The 16,162-nt window shown below is 42.1% G+C and overlaps 1 protein-coding gene across 1 annotated transcript; it reads left to right on the top strand.

Moving 5' to 3' along the window:
* Positions 1 to 8,493: 8,493 nt before the first annotated feature.
* On the top strand, positions 8,494 to 15,914 carry mlh1 (mutL homolog 1, colon cancer, nonpolyposis type 2 (E. coli)). Its single transcript, XM_049600001.1, has 19 exons — positions 8,494 to 8,977; positions 9,248 to 9,338; positions 10,201 to 10,299; positions 10,398 to 10,471; positions 10,554 to 10,626; positions 10,713 to 10,804; positions 10,906 to 10,948; positions 11,047 to 11,135; positions 11,247 to 11,359; positions 11,463 to 11,556; positions 11,649 to 11,802; positions 12,027 to 12,349; positions 13,812 to 13,951; positions 14,264 to 14,372; positions 14,462 to 14,525; positions 14,609 to 14,773; positions 14,881 to 14,973; positions 15,063 to 15,173; positions 15,702 to 15,914. Exons 1-19 carry the CDS (start codon positions 8,871 to 8,873, stop codon positions 15,855 to 15,857), a joined length of 2,190 nt encoding a protein of 729 aa, XP_049455958.1. The 5' UTR covers positions 8,494 to 8,870; the 3' UTR covers positions 15,858 to 15,914.
* The last annotated feature ends 248 nt before the right edge of the window (positions 15,915 to 16,162 follow it).

The raw sequence follows: 16,162 nt of genomic DNA, 5'->3' as shown, positions 1-16,162 counted from the left end.
GTGCATATTCCTACATACATTTTACTCTGTCAGATTACCACAAGCTTATTACTACATACTAAATACAAACACAATTAGAATAGTCAGGAGGGGCCAACTGTTGATTTCCTTCCAGGGGCCTCACAGCAAATGAATCCAGTCCTGCTTGAATGTGGACTTATCAGATATATTTTGAAAAAGGGTGGTGCCTAATTATGGGCATTAAGAAATCACATCTAATAATAGTTACATTTGGTGGATGATGAATAGATAATTAGAGTTAATCCTTACAGAGTATAACAGTCATTAGGAACTGGAGTTACTGGAAAAAGTGAAAAAAACAGGTTACCCTTTTAAAATGTATGAGTCTCTTGATTCTTGCTTATTTATTACTCATGTCTATTTATTGCGCATGTCTAGCCAAGACCAGGAAAAAGAATAAGAGGCCTTGAAGTGGCAAGGCAACAGAACAGCACTTTAAATTGGAATTATATCAGACAACCACCCTCTTGTAAAGACTGTAATGTGGCATTAAGGCTTAAATGCCTGGACGGAGTCAAAGAAAACCTCTTTATGTGTTCATCTCAAACCTCTTAATGTGATGGGAATATCAACAAACAATGGAGGTACTGGGTTAGGATGGTTATTATAAAAAGACTGGCCTGCCGTCCTTTGAAGAAGGTGCAGTCTAGAAACAAACAAAAGAGTGGAGCAGCACAAGCTGGCCTACGGGAAAGTCTTCCTTTGCCAACATGCTGCCTACATTCAATCTTTTGTTTCTTTTCATGGTTCATTAGCAATCTCTCCTGCACCATTTAAAATAATATCCACAGACTGAAATGATATTACCTCAGCAGACAGGCTGTGATGTATCTTTCCTGTGTGATTTAGTGAGAGTGCTCATGTGGAAACCTAGCTTTGAAGTTGATGGGAAGGCCATCAGTATTTCCAAGATCGGACCTTTTAGAGCATGTTTTGTTAAACCCCTAAAGGAGAGAGAGAAAGACAGCATATCCAGTGATTTTTCCTTTAATGGTTGCTCCACACGAAGACCTAAAATAGCCCCGGCAAGCAGCAGGATGAAATCTGATGACTAAAGTAAAGGAAGTGATGCAATGTAGCTGCTCAAGAGAAGACTTGAAGACAAACCCTCATTGTCTGCTTCAGGCAACACCCAAGGCACACAGAGGAGCAGTTGGAATTGAAACATCAAAATTAATGTTCACCGCGTTTATAGATAGTTGCTACACGACATACCAAAGGGCAGCATTCCCCGCTGCGCTCTTCTAACCCTGGCAGCTCTCAGAAGAAAATAAACATTTAGTGTCCTGCCTTTTGGTTTTGTGACTGACAGCTTTGATTGTGAAACGTGAACTTGTCCAATCACTGAATCATAGCTGGATCCCTCCCACTTCATAAAACATCTCCTGGAATGTATGAATCAAACACACAAAGTGTAACTGATATGATTAACACAATCTCCATCTGAATTGTGTAAGTTGGACAAAGACGCATTATCTCTTGGTAAACACCTAGCAGACAACAGAGTAGATTATACTGATAACTGCGTCCACACGGAGGCCTTGTGGAATAAGTGTGGTTGTAGATACAGTTCATACAGTGCATGTGTAGGACAATGTCATATACACCTGGGGTCATATTTCAGACATTCTATTGTAAACAGTTACGGAGGGCTGTGCTTTCATTATGCCACGTGAGCCGTAATAAAGACTATTATCCTGCTGAATTACTGTTAACATCTTCAATGCAGATGTGACAAATGCCAACCTGAGAGGCTAGACCCTTTAAACTAAGAATATGTATAAGTATGATCTTTCAAGTTTTGCCTCAGGTGAATGACTGGTAACACAATGGAAGGAATATATCAGCCACAGCATGACAGGAAACACAGGGCTCACTGACATCAAAGCAATAGTTTACAACATAATGCTTGAATGGGTAACCTTAAAGCATATCTTTAATTGGAGGGTGGGGTTGGACACGAGTCGGCAGGTTTCTTTCAATGAGGGCGCTCCTGAGGGCATGCCTATACAGGTGGCCAAAACGATGGTTTAAAGCCACGCTGATTGCATAGCTCTAAAGATGGAAATGTTGGTCAGCTGGTCCAGACTGAAATATCTCAACAACTATTGGATAGATTGCCTTGTAGTTTTGTAGACCCTCATGGTCCTCAGAGGATGATTCTCACTGGCTTTGGTGATCCCCGTACTTTTCCTTTAGCTCCACCATGAGGTTAACAGTTGTGGTTTTGATATGAAATGTCTCAACAATATTTGGATGTGTTGCTATTACACTTGGCACCCACATTCATTTTCCCCTCGGGACAGATTATATCTCTGTTGATCCTCTCACTTTTCATCCAGCACCATCATCAGGGTGAAGTATAAATGTTTCCATTACTTTGGTTTATGGCCTGCAAAAAAGACATTCCCATCAGCCTCAGCTGTACCTTATGTTTTCCCCTAATAAGCACGCGTGGGGTGCTTACAGGCTAAACTAAAACGATGAACATATGGTAAATGTTAGAGGTGGGACCAAGTTATTGTCTTGCAAGTTACAAGTAAGTCTCCTTTGCATTCAAGTCCCCAGTCAAGACATGACAGTCCTGAGTCCTGTGAGATGTCAAGACTGACAAGTCCCAAGTCCTAAACTTTGAGTTTTGAGTCCAACACATGTTATAATGTGCTCTTAACCAAATGTAATGCCATTTTAACAACAGAGAAGTTGGAAGTTGTTGTGTCTCCACCTGTAATTTTTGACCTGCAATATATATTATTTTATTTTTTGACCACTTGTAGTTTTTGTATGGGAACAAAAATATCTTCTGTATCATTTTTTCCAGCTGGTGCTCAGTAACGTAATATTAATTCCTCATGGTTCTCTCATGCAACTGGACTGGATGCTGTCGAATAGGTTCAGACAAAGTGGATCTGGAGTATTAAGTGTCCACTTGCTGAGAATTAGTAGCATTGATGTTACTTGACTCAGGTAATGATGGGAAATAAATTGTTGTGTGACACACTTTTGAATTATGTACTTTTTAATCTTTGGGCTTGGGGGAAGGTGTCAAATATTTTCAAGTCAAAAGGCTCAGGTTCAAGTGAAGTCATGAGTCATTGGTGTTAAAGTCCAAGTCAAGTTTTTATTTTTATTTTGTCCAGTCAAGTCTAAAGTCATCAAATTTGTGACTCGAGCATGACTTGAATCCAACTCATGTGACTTGAGTCCACGTCTGGTAATTGTTATACTTGCAAAACATCAGTGTGTTAGCATGTCTCTGTGAACATATTAGCATGCTGATGTTAGCATTTAGTACAGCCACTACCACAGAGTGGACTCTGTCTAAGGATTAGCGATGTTAAAGTTTAAAACATGTAATAATTTGTATCTTTGTTCAGTAGAACTACTTGAACAGCTGACGCTGAAGTACTTTTACTCTGCATTACCTCTGCTGTTTTTTGTTTACCTAGGAAAATACACACTCATCTTTTGTTTGGAACCTCAAGAGGCTTTTGTCACGCTGATGAGGAGAGAGCAGGAGCAGGAAAATTGTCATAGGAGAAGGAAGAGGATGGGAAAACAAAGGAAAAAGGAAAAGCAACAGCTGCAGAATCCATTTCCAGATACATCATCTGATGGAGCGAACAGGAAGTCTTGGCATTTCACAAAGAGGTGAGATAATGCTTGCCTACAGAGCTGATGAAGGCAGAATTGAGATGATGAATTAGCACAGTTACAGATGAGCTCAAGTCCCTGCACTTGGACTGCTACTTGTTGTGTGGTGAAGACTGGCCATGAGTCCATAAATATACAATCTACCAAATCCAGTTGAGATTATATAATTCTCGGGCATTAAAAAGGAGAGAAGAACTGATCTAATTAAATTTTTTGATTCATGGTCAATGTGTGAGGGACCAACCTTATCATTAGTGGAAAGATAGGCTTGTCTATATTTGTCACTTAGAGAGTCCATGTCAGATTCCACAGATGGTTGTACTGCCACATTTTGTGTCACTGAGAGCTACTGTACACCTTTCAGCCCTGCTGTCATTAGCTCGATGGCAGTCATCACTCTGGAGCTTTATCAAAGGAGGGTGGGGGCGTAGAACCAGCAGACATAAACACACAGGTGAGACAAAACCACAGCAGTGGAAACAACAGGCTCTTGTCAGTGGGGAATGTATAGAAACTAGCAGCATGGAGGTGTGGAACGGCTCCAGATCATGTTAAAGTAAAGGTGCATTTGGGTGAGTAACTCTGTTTTAAGATGGAGGAATGATTTGGAGGCCATGTTGGGGCAGCTGCTGTGTGCTGACCTCATTCCACACAATAGCTGTACCACTGAGCAGCAGGTGTGCATTTGTATCTCATTTGGCTGTCATTTTGCTTGTTGACAGTGTTTATTTATTCAGTGAGTGCATTCTGCTCTGAGTTTCTGAGGGATTTTACAAGAAATTAACAATTTATAATATCTTTTTTCGGAATTCTCTTAAGCCACATTTAGTGTTCTTCTTTTCAGTGTGCATGTACTGTGTGCATGCACCTGCAAGTATGTGTGCCATCGCATTAGCATGTGTGTGCTTGTCATTGCGTGTGGCAGGTCGCTACAGCAGTGGCAGTGGCTGATCTTTGAAACAGTTGTAATCTGAGTTTCAGTAAGAGGAGACTGAAAAACGAGGAGAGTAGGCGCAAAAGAAAAATGAGGCCTTTTGTGACCTGGGAGATACACAACCAGTTCTGACTCCACCCATGCTGTTGTTGACAGTTTCATCCTTCCAAAAAGTAAATTTACACAGACTGGATGGAGAGTATCCTCCTACAGTGCACTGATGTCATACTGTAAGCTGCCTGACAAAAAAAAGATGAAGAACAGGGACCTGTGCTTTACATTCTGGAGTGCTGTCTTCCTTCCGCCACTAATTTCTTTCCAGTTCTATTGTATTATATCCTGTGGCACATCCTGCAGCTACGGCACATACTTGAATGTCCTGCATTGAGTCAGAGAAACGTGTCTCAGGATAAACATCATATCCCCTGATACATCTCAGATGCAAAGACAGCACAACATTTTCCCTCAGCCTAAAGACAGAGGTGGAGCAGCTTAGAGGAAAACATGATCGGTGCCAGAGCGATATAGCACACATCTGGATTTAATGATCGCATAGTTCATGTAGGACACTGTGCCTGACATCATAGTGATGTCACTCCTATCTTTGTGGGTGAACCCAATGGTTCAGCTGCAGAATTGAGCAGATCTGTTAATATAACAGATGTACAAAGTAAAGCATATTTATCTGATCAGAGTCACCTTTCTGACACTTGTTTGTCAGTTGCAAACTGACTTCCTTCATAGTTGCAGTGACCTTTTGGGTTGTGCCAGCGTGCTTTTATGAACTGTATTTACGTCTGACTGCAGTTAACTGGTTCGTGCCACTGAAGTTGCCTTGGCAAAGGCTCGTAGAGCAGGATAACAAACTGCTGAACTACTAAATCGTGCCAAGTTAGCTCTCAGGGCTGCCTGGTCAAAGCTTATACCTTTGTATTAAATGCGGTACAGGTTACACAGAAACACACAGTTTTATAGCTGAGTTCCTCTTGTTCAAATGTTTTCCTGGAATGTGGTGGGATTTGCAAGATCCAAAAGCATAACAGGTCAGAAGTGTGGTGTTACTGTGTGAGAGAGTGAACTTAGTCTGTTTCTCACCCTGAGTTTCAAACACAAACATCAAAATTCGCCCTCTAAAGTTTGAATAAAATTCCATTGTGTTCATCTGCTGCATTTAATCCATACTTGGCTGTAGGCAGCTGCAACATCTCTTTGCTAAACACACCCTATCTTTTGACATGGAGCCTAAAAAGCGGACTTTATAAGGGCATGGGTGGATTATAGGACAATGGGCCCCTGGGCACAGATATGCAGAAGGCCCCACCTTTTTTGTGGTTTTGCCACTTTTGTAGTCATTTGTGTCTGTTTTGGTCATTTTGTGTTCTTTTGTAGTCACTGTGTGTCTCTTTGATGTTATTTCTGCCCCGTTTTAGTTATTTTGCATCTCTTTGCAGTTCCTTTGCATTCCTTTGTGTTCTATTTGTGTCTCTTTGTGGTCATTTTGAGTTTCCTCCTGCTCGGTAAGTGTTAATTTGAGTGACATTTTGCAGGTGAAGGCGAGGGGGGCCCCTGACACTTTTGGCCCTTGGGCCTGTGCCCAGTGGGCCCATTCAGTGATACATTCATGTCTGAGGGGCAATCAGATTAGAGGCTATTGTGACGGCACCTTTACTTTTTACTCTGACGATCTCTGTTCTTACAAAGCTATCAATCTTTGCTATATATGAAGGACTGTGGAATCAAATGAAATATAGTCTCCATGGGTTTTCCTCAAATACTCATTGTAAATGTCAATATTCTTTTTTAGTTTCATTCTTAAATCCAACACTAACATAAAATTAAAAATTTAGGATTGAGTTTTAAATATAGACTGGTAGGAACTCAGCCCAGAATTACTTTTCACCTCCTGTCCTCAGTTGATTTGTTTCCTTCATGCAGGTATTTGAGGATAGTGTGTTCAGGTTGGACTGCATTGAGAGGCTCTCCCTAGTCATGACATCCAAACAGCGCCACTCCCCGGACGGCCTACTCACAGCATTTTATTCTGTTGAGGTCATCCTGCCTGAGGCTGAACTTTAACAGCCTAGCAACATCATTCTGGCAGCTACTGTAACAATCACAGAGGCTAAGTAGAGCATAGATTAGTTTTTCATTTTTCAAAAACATCCTCATGAAATATATCTGAGAACATTTGTGTTTTTGCAGATTTTAGGCCACCATAGTTCTGCTGACCTCCATAAAAGACGTGCCTCTGTGAGGAATGCAGACCCATGCATGGTCAGGCCAAGTGTGTGCACAGTTTAAGATTACAGGGAATCCCTTATAAGTGAATGTGCTGACAACGACAATGCAGAAAAACATAGTTGTTAAACTAGTAATAGGCCTATCTAGAACTTATGTTGTGTATTTCAAAAATAGTCTTACATGGTAAAAGATGTAATTTTGTAATCACTTTTTTCTGCCCATATTTTTTACATTATTTACCATGAGGGGTTAAATTTTCTGTTCGAGTGACTTACTGTTACACACAGATATTTGGCTGGAGGGTATAGAATAATTGACCTGGAATTTGTGTTGTCATCGTGTTGATGTTACACACAAAAGTCTTCAGTAGTTCACAACTTAAAGAGACAATAAAACATTGATAATGCCTGGGCAGAGATACACACACACACACACACACAGAATTTTGTAATTATCGGCAGCATAGTTCATTCATTCATCCTCTTGAGGGTTGAGGGGGGGGGGCTGGAGCCTATCCCAGCTGACATCGGGCGAGAGGCATGGTACACCCTGGACAGGTCGCCAGACTATCGCAGGGCTGACACATAGAGACAAACAACCATTCACGCTCACATTCACACCTACGGACAATTTAAAGTTATCAATTAACCTAGTCCCCAATCTGCATGTCTTTGGACTGTGGGAGGAAGCCGGAATGCCCGGAGGGAGGGCTGACACGGGGAGAGCATGCAAACTCCGCACAGAAGGGCTCCCACGCCCGGGATCGAACCGGCAACCCTCTTGCTGTGAGGTGACAGTGCTAACCACCACACCACCGTGCCGCACAGCAGCATAGTTGTCAGAACAAATATTGATCTGACCTTTAACCTTCTGGCTGACTAAGCAAAAGATACCTTCCCCAGGGGGATAATTGACTTCATCTTATTGATTTACATTGCTGCTCTTAAGCAGTACATTCCAGAGTTGGACATGCCAGAGATACAAACATCTGGGGCGTCGGTAGCATAGTGGATGGTGCTGGTGCCCCATGTATAGAGGTGATTCCTTGCTGCAGCGGTCACAGGTTCGACTCCGGCTTGTAACCCTTTGCTGCATGTCAACCCCCACTCTCTATCTCTCACCCCATTTCACTCTGTCCTGTTCATTAAAGGCAAAAAGCCCAAAAAATGATCTTTTTTTTTTAAAAAAAAGAGATACAAACACCTGTCTGTGTATCAGTGTATCATCAGTATGTAGAACATCAAAAGGGAAAAAAACAGTGGTAAAATACAGTAAATTGTGTTAATGAGTGACAAATTTATTTTTTTAAAAAGGGATTTGTTTACTATTCTGCAGCAGAGACTGCAAACTCATGATAACAATTTACTGTATTATATAAACTGTATTGTGCACACATAAAGGTGTATAAAGATGTAAATGACGTTATAATCCTTTTGCTTTTTGGCAAACTGTGTGGTATAATGTGGCAAAATATTGTCAATGTGCTCCATCGTTATGTGACGCTGTGCGTAGTTCAAATTCACAACGTTACAAAATATGAACCAGAGAAGAAGACTTTCCGCGAATGACGTCTGCAGGACACAGGCCCCGCCTCTACGTTTTCTACCCGCGCTGTATCATCGAAGATCGTGTATAATTGAGAAGATGACTCACTTGATAGTGGAAAAAATGTAGCTGAAATAACACATTTCGTCAACAGCCACGCATTACATAAAACGATAAACCTTTTCAGTTTTTTGTGGGGAGGTAAAGCAATTTCACTTTCCCAATAACGCCTATACAGCAGTTATGGGGACAGCTGAGCGACTGACATGACGACTGTCGCTGTGCTGACATTTTGAGGTAGAGTGAGACCTCTATGTTTTTTCTACTCTCTGGTCCAATGCATGCGCTGTGTTTCTTGCATGAGTTGTGAGGCTACACTTAAGCTAAATAAATGCCATTTAATCCATATGTAAGTAATTCACATCTACAACCTGCTGTTTAATTAACCATAAAATTAGCCAGCAGCACTGTAAACATGGCGGGAGTTATCCGGAGGCTCGACGAAACAGTTGTCAACCGGATTGCAGCAGGAGAAGTTATCCAGCGTCCTGCCAACGCCGTCAAGGAAATGATTGAGAACTGGTAACTGACACGCTACATGTTACACTTAGTTCTGATAATGTGAGCTAATGTTAGGTGTTTGACTGGTGGCTTAAATAAGCTGCAGTGGGACCATTATAAGTGACAAAATATGACAGGAGACACCATTGTTTACATCCCCCCTGTGGTAAAGCTGCTTACCAACACCTGTAGCGTTAACATGGTAACACTCCTGTGAACTGACAAGATAATGCCACTTCAAGTGTATCATGGCTGTATAATGACCGTACTTTGTATTTTAAAATGTTACAGTTTGGATGCCAAGTCCACCAACATTCAGGTGACGGTGAAAGACGGCGGGCTGAAGCTCCTTCAGATTCAGGACAACGGCACTGGCATCAGGGTGGGTGATAGGGGGTCGGGGTGAAGACCCACCTCTGTTTTTTTAGGTGGTTGTAAAAGTATCGTTTTTAAATACTCCTGCCATGAATTCCCACTGTGACAACTATAAATGTTAACCAAAAATTCATAACTAGGGCTCGACATCCTTAAAAAAGAATTACGCTACCAATACCCATAAATTTATACCAATAGACTGCTTCATTTGATGCCTGCAGTGTGTCATGTAGTATTGCCATTTTTTCAAATATATTGGCATGCTGAACTACACCATGCTCTACCTCACCACATCACAGACTGTATAGGTTATAATGTTAGCTGAGTAGTAACTGTGACACTCCAACTGGCTGTACACACAACACAGTGACAGAGCTAACTGTTAGCATCACACGGCTAGTGCTACTTAACAGTTATTGACAGGTTAGTGACAGAGTCAAGCTGTTCAAGTGTCAGTGTGAGTTGGTTGGGACCGTTTAATGGCTCCATGGTTGATGTTAGCACCTGTGTAACGGCAGCAACAGAAAGTTTGCCAACCTGGTGGCGAGTGGGGATGTTCTGGGATCAGACCTCAGGCGCAAAAAGGATCAAATGCAAGTATCATTTGACTGGAGATTATTTGATACTACCTGGCACTGGGTAATTTCGGTTGATATCTTAAAAGTATTGAGTACTCATACCCCTAGTCATAACAGAAATGACCCTTGGGAAAGGTGATGTTTGTTCCCTCTGTTGTATTCAGTCTAGGGTGTCTGGTCTTTCTGCCTTCATTAGGTTATATTTAGCATTTTGGGACTCTGAAGAGCTGCCACTGTCTTTTAATTGTATAGTTTTCTCTGACCATGCTGTCTGTTTTATATCTGAGGCAGAGAGAAGATATGGAAATAGTTTGTGAGAGGTTCACCACCAGCAAACTCCAGACTTTTGAGGACCTCTCAGCTATTGCGACCTATGGATTCAGAGGAGAGGTAAAGCTCTGGATCAGTATCAGATTTAAGGTTATTAAATATTTACATACATTTTGTTTTTAGTGCGTCACATAAATTGTCTGCGTTCATGTCTGCAGGCTCTTGCTAGTGTAAGCCATGTTGCCCATGTGACCATTACTACTAAGACAGCTGATGCCAAGTGCGCCTATAGGTATGCTAACAATGATACATTATGATAGGGATGAAGTTACCAGGATTCTCAGATTTGATGCTTTTACACTGTTATCTTGCAGAGCCAGCTACAGCGATGGCAAACTTAAGGGCCCTCCCAAACCATGTGCTGGCAACCAGGGAACACAGATTCTTGTGAGTTTGTGGAGCACATGAGCTATTACAGAATGAAGTCATTGGATGCTCAGGAACCTACAACAGTTTGCTCTCTCTGCCTGCAGGTGGAGGACCTGTTCTATAACGTGTCAACCAGGAGGAAAGCTTTAAAGAGCCCCAGTGATGAGTACTCCAGGATTGTAGAGGTGGTCAGCAGGTCTGTCATCTTGTCTTTACTACTTGTGTCTTGTGATTCCTGCTCTCTTGATGAATATCATTGTGCCTGAATAACTCTTATATAAACATGTTATTTTGAAGGTATGCCATACACAATTCAGGAAAAAGCTTTTCTGTCAAAAAGGTGAGAGTATTTGTGACTGCACGTACAAAAAAAAATAAATGAAACCACAAAAATTTCTTTGCTTGAAGGATGACATTATTTATGGCCTTTTTTTCCAGCAAGGAGAGACTGTGGCAGATGTGAGGACTCTACCCAACGCATCTGTAGTGGATAATATTCGAGGAGTTTTTGGCAATGCAGTCAGCAGGTATTAACCGACCAAGACGAGGAAAAAAAATGCTTTGATGCTGTCTGCAGTTATGTGACCTGTTAAAACTTTAACGCCGACTGCATGACCAACTCTGTGGTATGTTGCCAGGGAGCTGATTGAAGTTAGCTGCGAGGATCAGAAGCTGTCTTATAAGCTGAAAGGCTACATCTCTAATGCAAATTACTCAGTCAAGAAATGCATCCTGGTCCTCTTCATTAACCGTACGTATCGCAGAAAAGTTACTGCAAATGTGGCTCACCTGTGAATATGATTTCATCTTATTGGCACTTTGTTAAATGGAGTTTGTGATCTGTGACGTCTCAGATCGTCTGGTGGAGTCAAGCGCTTTGAAGAAAGCAATCGAGACAGTTTACGCTGCATACCTTCCCAAGAACACACACCCTTTTCTATACCTTAGGTAACCTAACATGCATTTGTCTGTTTTATACAATGCATTCTTATCATGGTTACATTTATTTGATATTCATTGGTGCTTTTTAATCACCACAGTTTGGAGATTTCACCGCAGAATGTAGACGTGAATGTCCATCCCACAAAACATGAGGTGCATTTCTTGCACGAAGACAGCATCATCGAGAGCATTCAGAAGCACATAGAGAGCAAACTTCTTGGCTCCAACTCCTCACGCACATATTTCACTCAGGTATGGTGTGACTAGATTGTTATCTCTGTAAATATGCTGCAGTTGTCACAGCAGTAAGAGATCTGATCACTGTCTTGTATTCTGGTAACATGTTGTCACTCCTCCCAGAAATCATTTGTCACCCGTACCGTGTGTGCATTTGAGGGTCTTTTTTCCCCTTCGAGCTACAAAAAAACTTGAAGCGTGGAGATATATGGTGACACATACACTGTGTGTTTGTGCAGACGTTGCTGCCAGGGCTGTCAGTGTCAGGTGGCAGTGAGGTCAAGTCCACCAGTGCATCAGCAGAGTCTAGCGAGCGAGTCTACGCACATCAGATGGTGAGGACTGATTGCCGCGCACAGAAGCTGGACGCCTTCCTCCAGCCAAAAGAGAAGCCACCTCCTGACCCGGAAGCAGCTGGTCCCAGCAGCAGGGAGGCTACAACCAAAACCGCCCAGCCTGACAGCATAGAGATGGAGGAGATGGACGATACAGACCTGCTGGAGGCCCTGGCTGAGCAGGAGGCAGAGGTGCCGAAAGGTGGCGAAGACAATGGTGTTCAAAGGTGAAAAAATGAATCATGGCAGTGTGTGTGCAGGATTAATGACTCAGTTAGTACCATCATGATTAATCACAATTTTTGAACCCATCGGCTATCTGTCTTACAACATCTTAGCCTCTTGGAGCAACTGCTAATAGTGCAGCTGTTTTGGTGTAGCCAGCGGAAATCTGGCGCCAAGACTTCCTCTTCTGTGTGCCGGTCATTTTTACAATCCAGTTAGCAACTTCAGATGCGAATGGAGTTAAGAGACGACATCTACAACCGGATTGTTTTACAAGTAGCCAGCTAATAAAGCTAATAAAAAGCTAAATTGTCATCAGACGATAGCCAGAGGGTTCTGAGATTGCATCACAGCCATTGCCTTCCACCTCTTTTGCTCTCTTCATTGACTGTTTACCTGCACGCAACCAAAGCCCACTAATCCAACTCAGACCACAAACAGAAACCAGAACACTTCAGTAAGAAAGTCTTGTCTCATTGCCCACAAATTCTGCATTCATATGCAGAAATGTGTTTATAGAGATTAGACTAATCCAGATACAGTTTGTACAAGTCAGATCGGGACATGTCTTGATGTATGATTAATCCTGTATCATCAGCAAATCTGCACATTGACCGGCAGCAAGATGAGTTGAGTAAGAGAGCACGAAGAAGATTGCAGTAGTAAGCATGTATCATCACACGTTAATGATGTCATCTTCCTCCAGGCCAATCAGAAACAAATGTCACCTCATGAATTTGCATGTTATAGAAGCTCAAAAGGGATCTGTCGTTAGTGCTCCACCTATCATCGCTAACAGTGATGAACCCAAAACAAATAATCACCCTCCACAGCTCTGTGTTTTGGTTTAAGCAAACACATTTACCTTAGAAGTCTCAGAATTCTCATTAATCCAGTTTTCTGTGAAAAGGTTTTAATAAAGCCAGTGCACACTGCCTGTTGAGGTGAGGAAAAGCCAAACACCCAGCAGCTTATGACCTAAATATTTCTCCCAGTAGTTGGTTGAAGCCAAAAACAGCTAAAGAGAGTGTGAATACTAGAGTTACATTCATCAGATAGCCATAAACAAAACTCTAAACAAATGCTAATGTTGCTCTGTATGCCGACAGTGTGAATTTAAAACTTTAGAAAATGATCATACGGAAAGTTTACAGCCATTAAATTGTGGATTTCCTCTGCCCCCATGTGGCCGAAAAAGTAACTCATGCAGCCTCAGCTTGTCAAGTAGTTGTTGCTTTTAATATGGCGGGACAAAAAACATCTGATGCCAATTGAGTGTGTGATTAAATCTGTAAACATTTTCACAGCCCGTTAAGTCTAACAGTGTGTCCACAGTAAGCTGGTATGAGTTATTGTCTGGAGAGTACAAGTATCTGTAAACATGCAGTGTAGTGTTTGCTGGAGGATTGACAGCTGTGTGTGTGTGTGTGTGTGTGTGTGTCTGTCTCTGCGTGTGTGAGCCAGGAAGCGACCCAGGAAAGAGCAGCAGCAGCTGGAGGAAGAAGATGAGGACCTGACGGCTGCAGCCACGCCCAAGAGACGAGTCATAAAGCTGAATAGTGTCAAAGAACTCAGGGCTGAGATCACTGAGAACACGCACACAGGTAAACAAATCACGCGTCACCATCTATTCCAGCTAAACTGTCTATTGTTGCATCTAGTGTTTCATGAGTAACCCCACCAACAAACTTGAGTCTCTACAGTTTCCTAGTAATTTTACGTGTGGCTCCAGGCTACAGCTCATCCCCAAAGCTTTCTTCATGCAACTTCTTGTCACCTCATGCCCCTATTATTTTGATGCCACCTCCTCTGTAGTTGTTTGAGCAAGTCTACAAGTCAAACTAGATTAAATAGGGTGTTTTTTTTTAGTCTTTAACACATTTGTCCTCCTCTGGGTGTGTACATATTTTCTCAAGGTCTTCAAGAAATGCTGCAGAACCACTCGTTTGTTGGCTGCGTCAACCCCCAGTGGACTCTGATCCAACATCACACCAAACTGTACCTGCTCAACACCACCAAACTCAGGTCAGAGCCACAGGAAACACACACTGTTCACTTCAGTTGTTTGAACCTGCTGCTTTATGTCCGATTTCACATTTTTGTTTCTGCTGCAGCCAGGAACTTTTCTACCAAATACTCATCTATGACTTTGGGAACTTTGGTGTACTAAGGCTATCTGTAAGTACAGTCAAGATTGTGAATGATTAATATATACTGTACATGCTGTGATTTTCTTTTAACGGGTGATAATGTGCATTTAGACACCAGCTCCACTTTATGACCTGGCCATGTTGGCTCTGGATTCTGAGGAGAGCGGCTGGACAGAAGAGGATGGTCCTAAAGAAGGCCTTGCTCAGTACATAGTCGACTTCCTGAAGAAGAAATCTGAGATGCTGGAGGACTACTTCTCCTTGGAGATAGACCAGGTCAGTTTGAGTGGTGTTTGTCTGAGGCAGTTACTTTCTGCCTCCAAAATGTGGCATTATCAGTCTGATATTACTCAATCTGTAAAACTGAGCTTTGTGTGTTGTAGGAAGGAAATCTAACAGGGTTGCCATTACTGCTGGACAAGTACACCCCTGTCATGGAGGGTCTCCCCATGTTCATCCTGCGCCTGGCCACTGAGGTGAACATCTTTTAGGTCTCTGCTTATTTTAGAAAACATTCTGGAAACACAAACTGTATCTGAAGGCTTTGCTTGGTGGTGTTGTGCAGGTGAACTGGGACAATGAAAAGGAGTGTTTCAGAGACTTCAGCAAGGAGTGCAGCATGTTCTACTCCATCAGGAAGCGCTACATTCTAGAGGCTGAGCCTGGAGAAGAGCAGGTGTGAAGAAATGCTGGAGTGCTGGATGCATTTTAAATGGACAGTTCACCCTTAAAGTAAAAATTCTTATGTGTAGTGCTATTTATCAGTCTAGATTGTTGTGGGGTGAGTTGACAAGTGTTGGGGATATTGGCTGTAGAGATGTCTGCCTTCTTTACGATATAATAGAACTATAGTACGGTGGAAAGAAAATTGTTCCTACATGCTCACAACAAGGTCTGTGAATTATCTTGAGTAAGCAGGTCATGATTTCAGGAAAGAGACATTGCTGTTGAGTTTCCATATGATTTTTTTGGCGCTTTGAGCGCCACAAGCCGAGTGCTGTCTCTACAGCCATATCTCCAACACTCTGCAACTCACATCAAAAATTTCTAGGCTGATAAATAACACTACAGGTACAAGGAAAAATATGTAGTTTTGATTCCGAGGTGAACTTTCCCTTTAACTTTTGACATCCTTTGCTTTACAATCACATTAATGACAAAGAACTGAACTGCTAAGTGTGATGTGTAATGTGTATTGTTTCAGGATGCTGAGGTGAACACATGGCGTTGGAAAGTTGAGCACATCATCTTCAAAGCTTTCCGAACCCTCCTGAGTCCTCCGAAGACCTTCAGCGAGGACGGCACTGTGCTGCAAATCGCCAACTTACCTGATCTCTATAAAGTGTTTGAAAGGTGCTAAATCTGATCTTCAACTCAACCACACATGCTGCTCTTTTATACTTGATGTAACATTTGTTCTGTAAATAAATACTTTGTATGAGACGAGGCTTCTGTTTGTCTTTATGATTGAAAAACCATATTCCATGAGGTCACAGGAAACCCTTGTTCTGAATAGCCTATTTAAATGTGCCAAGGCTACACATGGTTTTCTAAAAGTAAGACTTGGGACACGCAGCCAGGAAAAATAGAATCAGGTCACGAGTCCCATAACGACACCTAAAATGTGCCAGCGCACTGGCTTTACTTTTATTACAGCTACATTTT

Source organism: Epinephelus fuscoguttatus, linkage group LG16 (assembly GCF_011397635.1).
Source record: "Epinephelus fuscoguttatus linkage group LG16, E.fuscoguttatus.final_Chr_v1".
Taxonomy (NCBI): domain Eukaryota; kingdom Metazoa; phylum Chordata; class Actinopteri; order Perciformes; family Serranidae; genus Epinephelus; species Epinephelus fuscoguttatus.
Note: the sequence above shows the minus strand (reverse complement) of the source record. Positions and strands in the feature narration are given on the sequence as shown.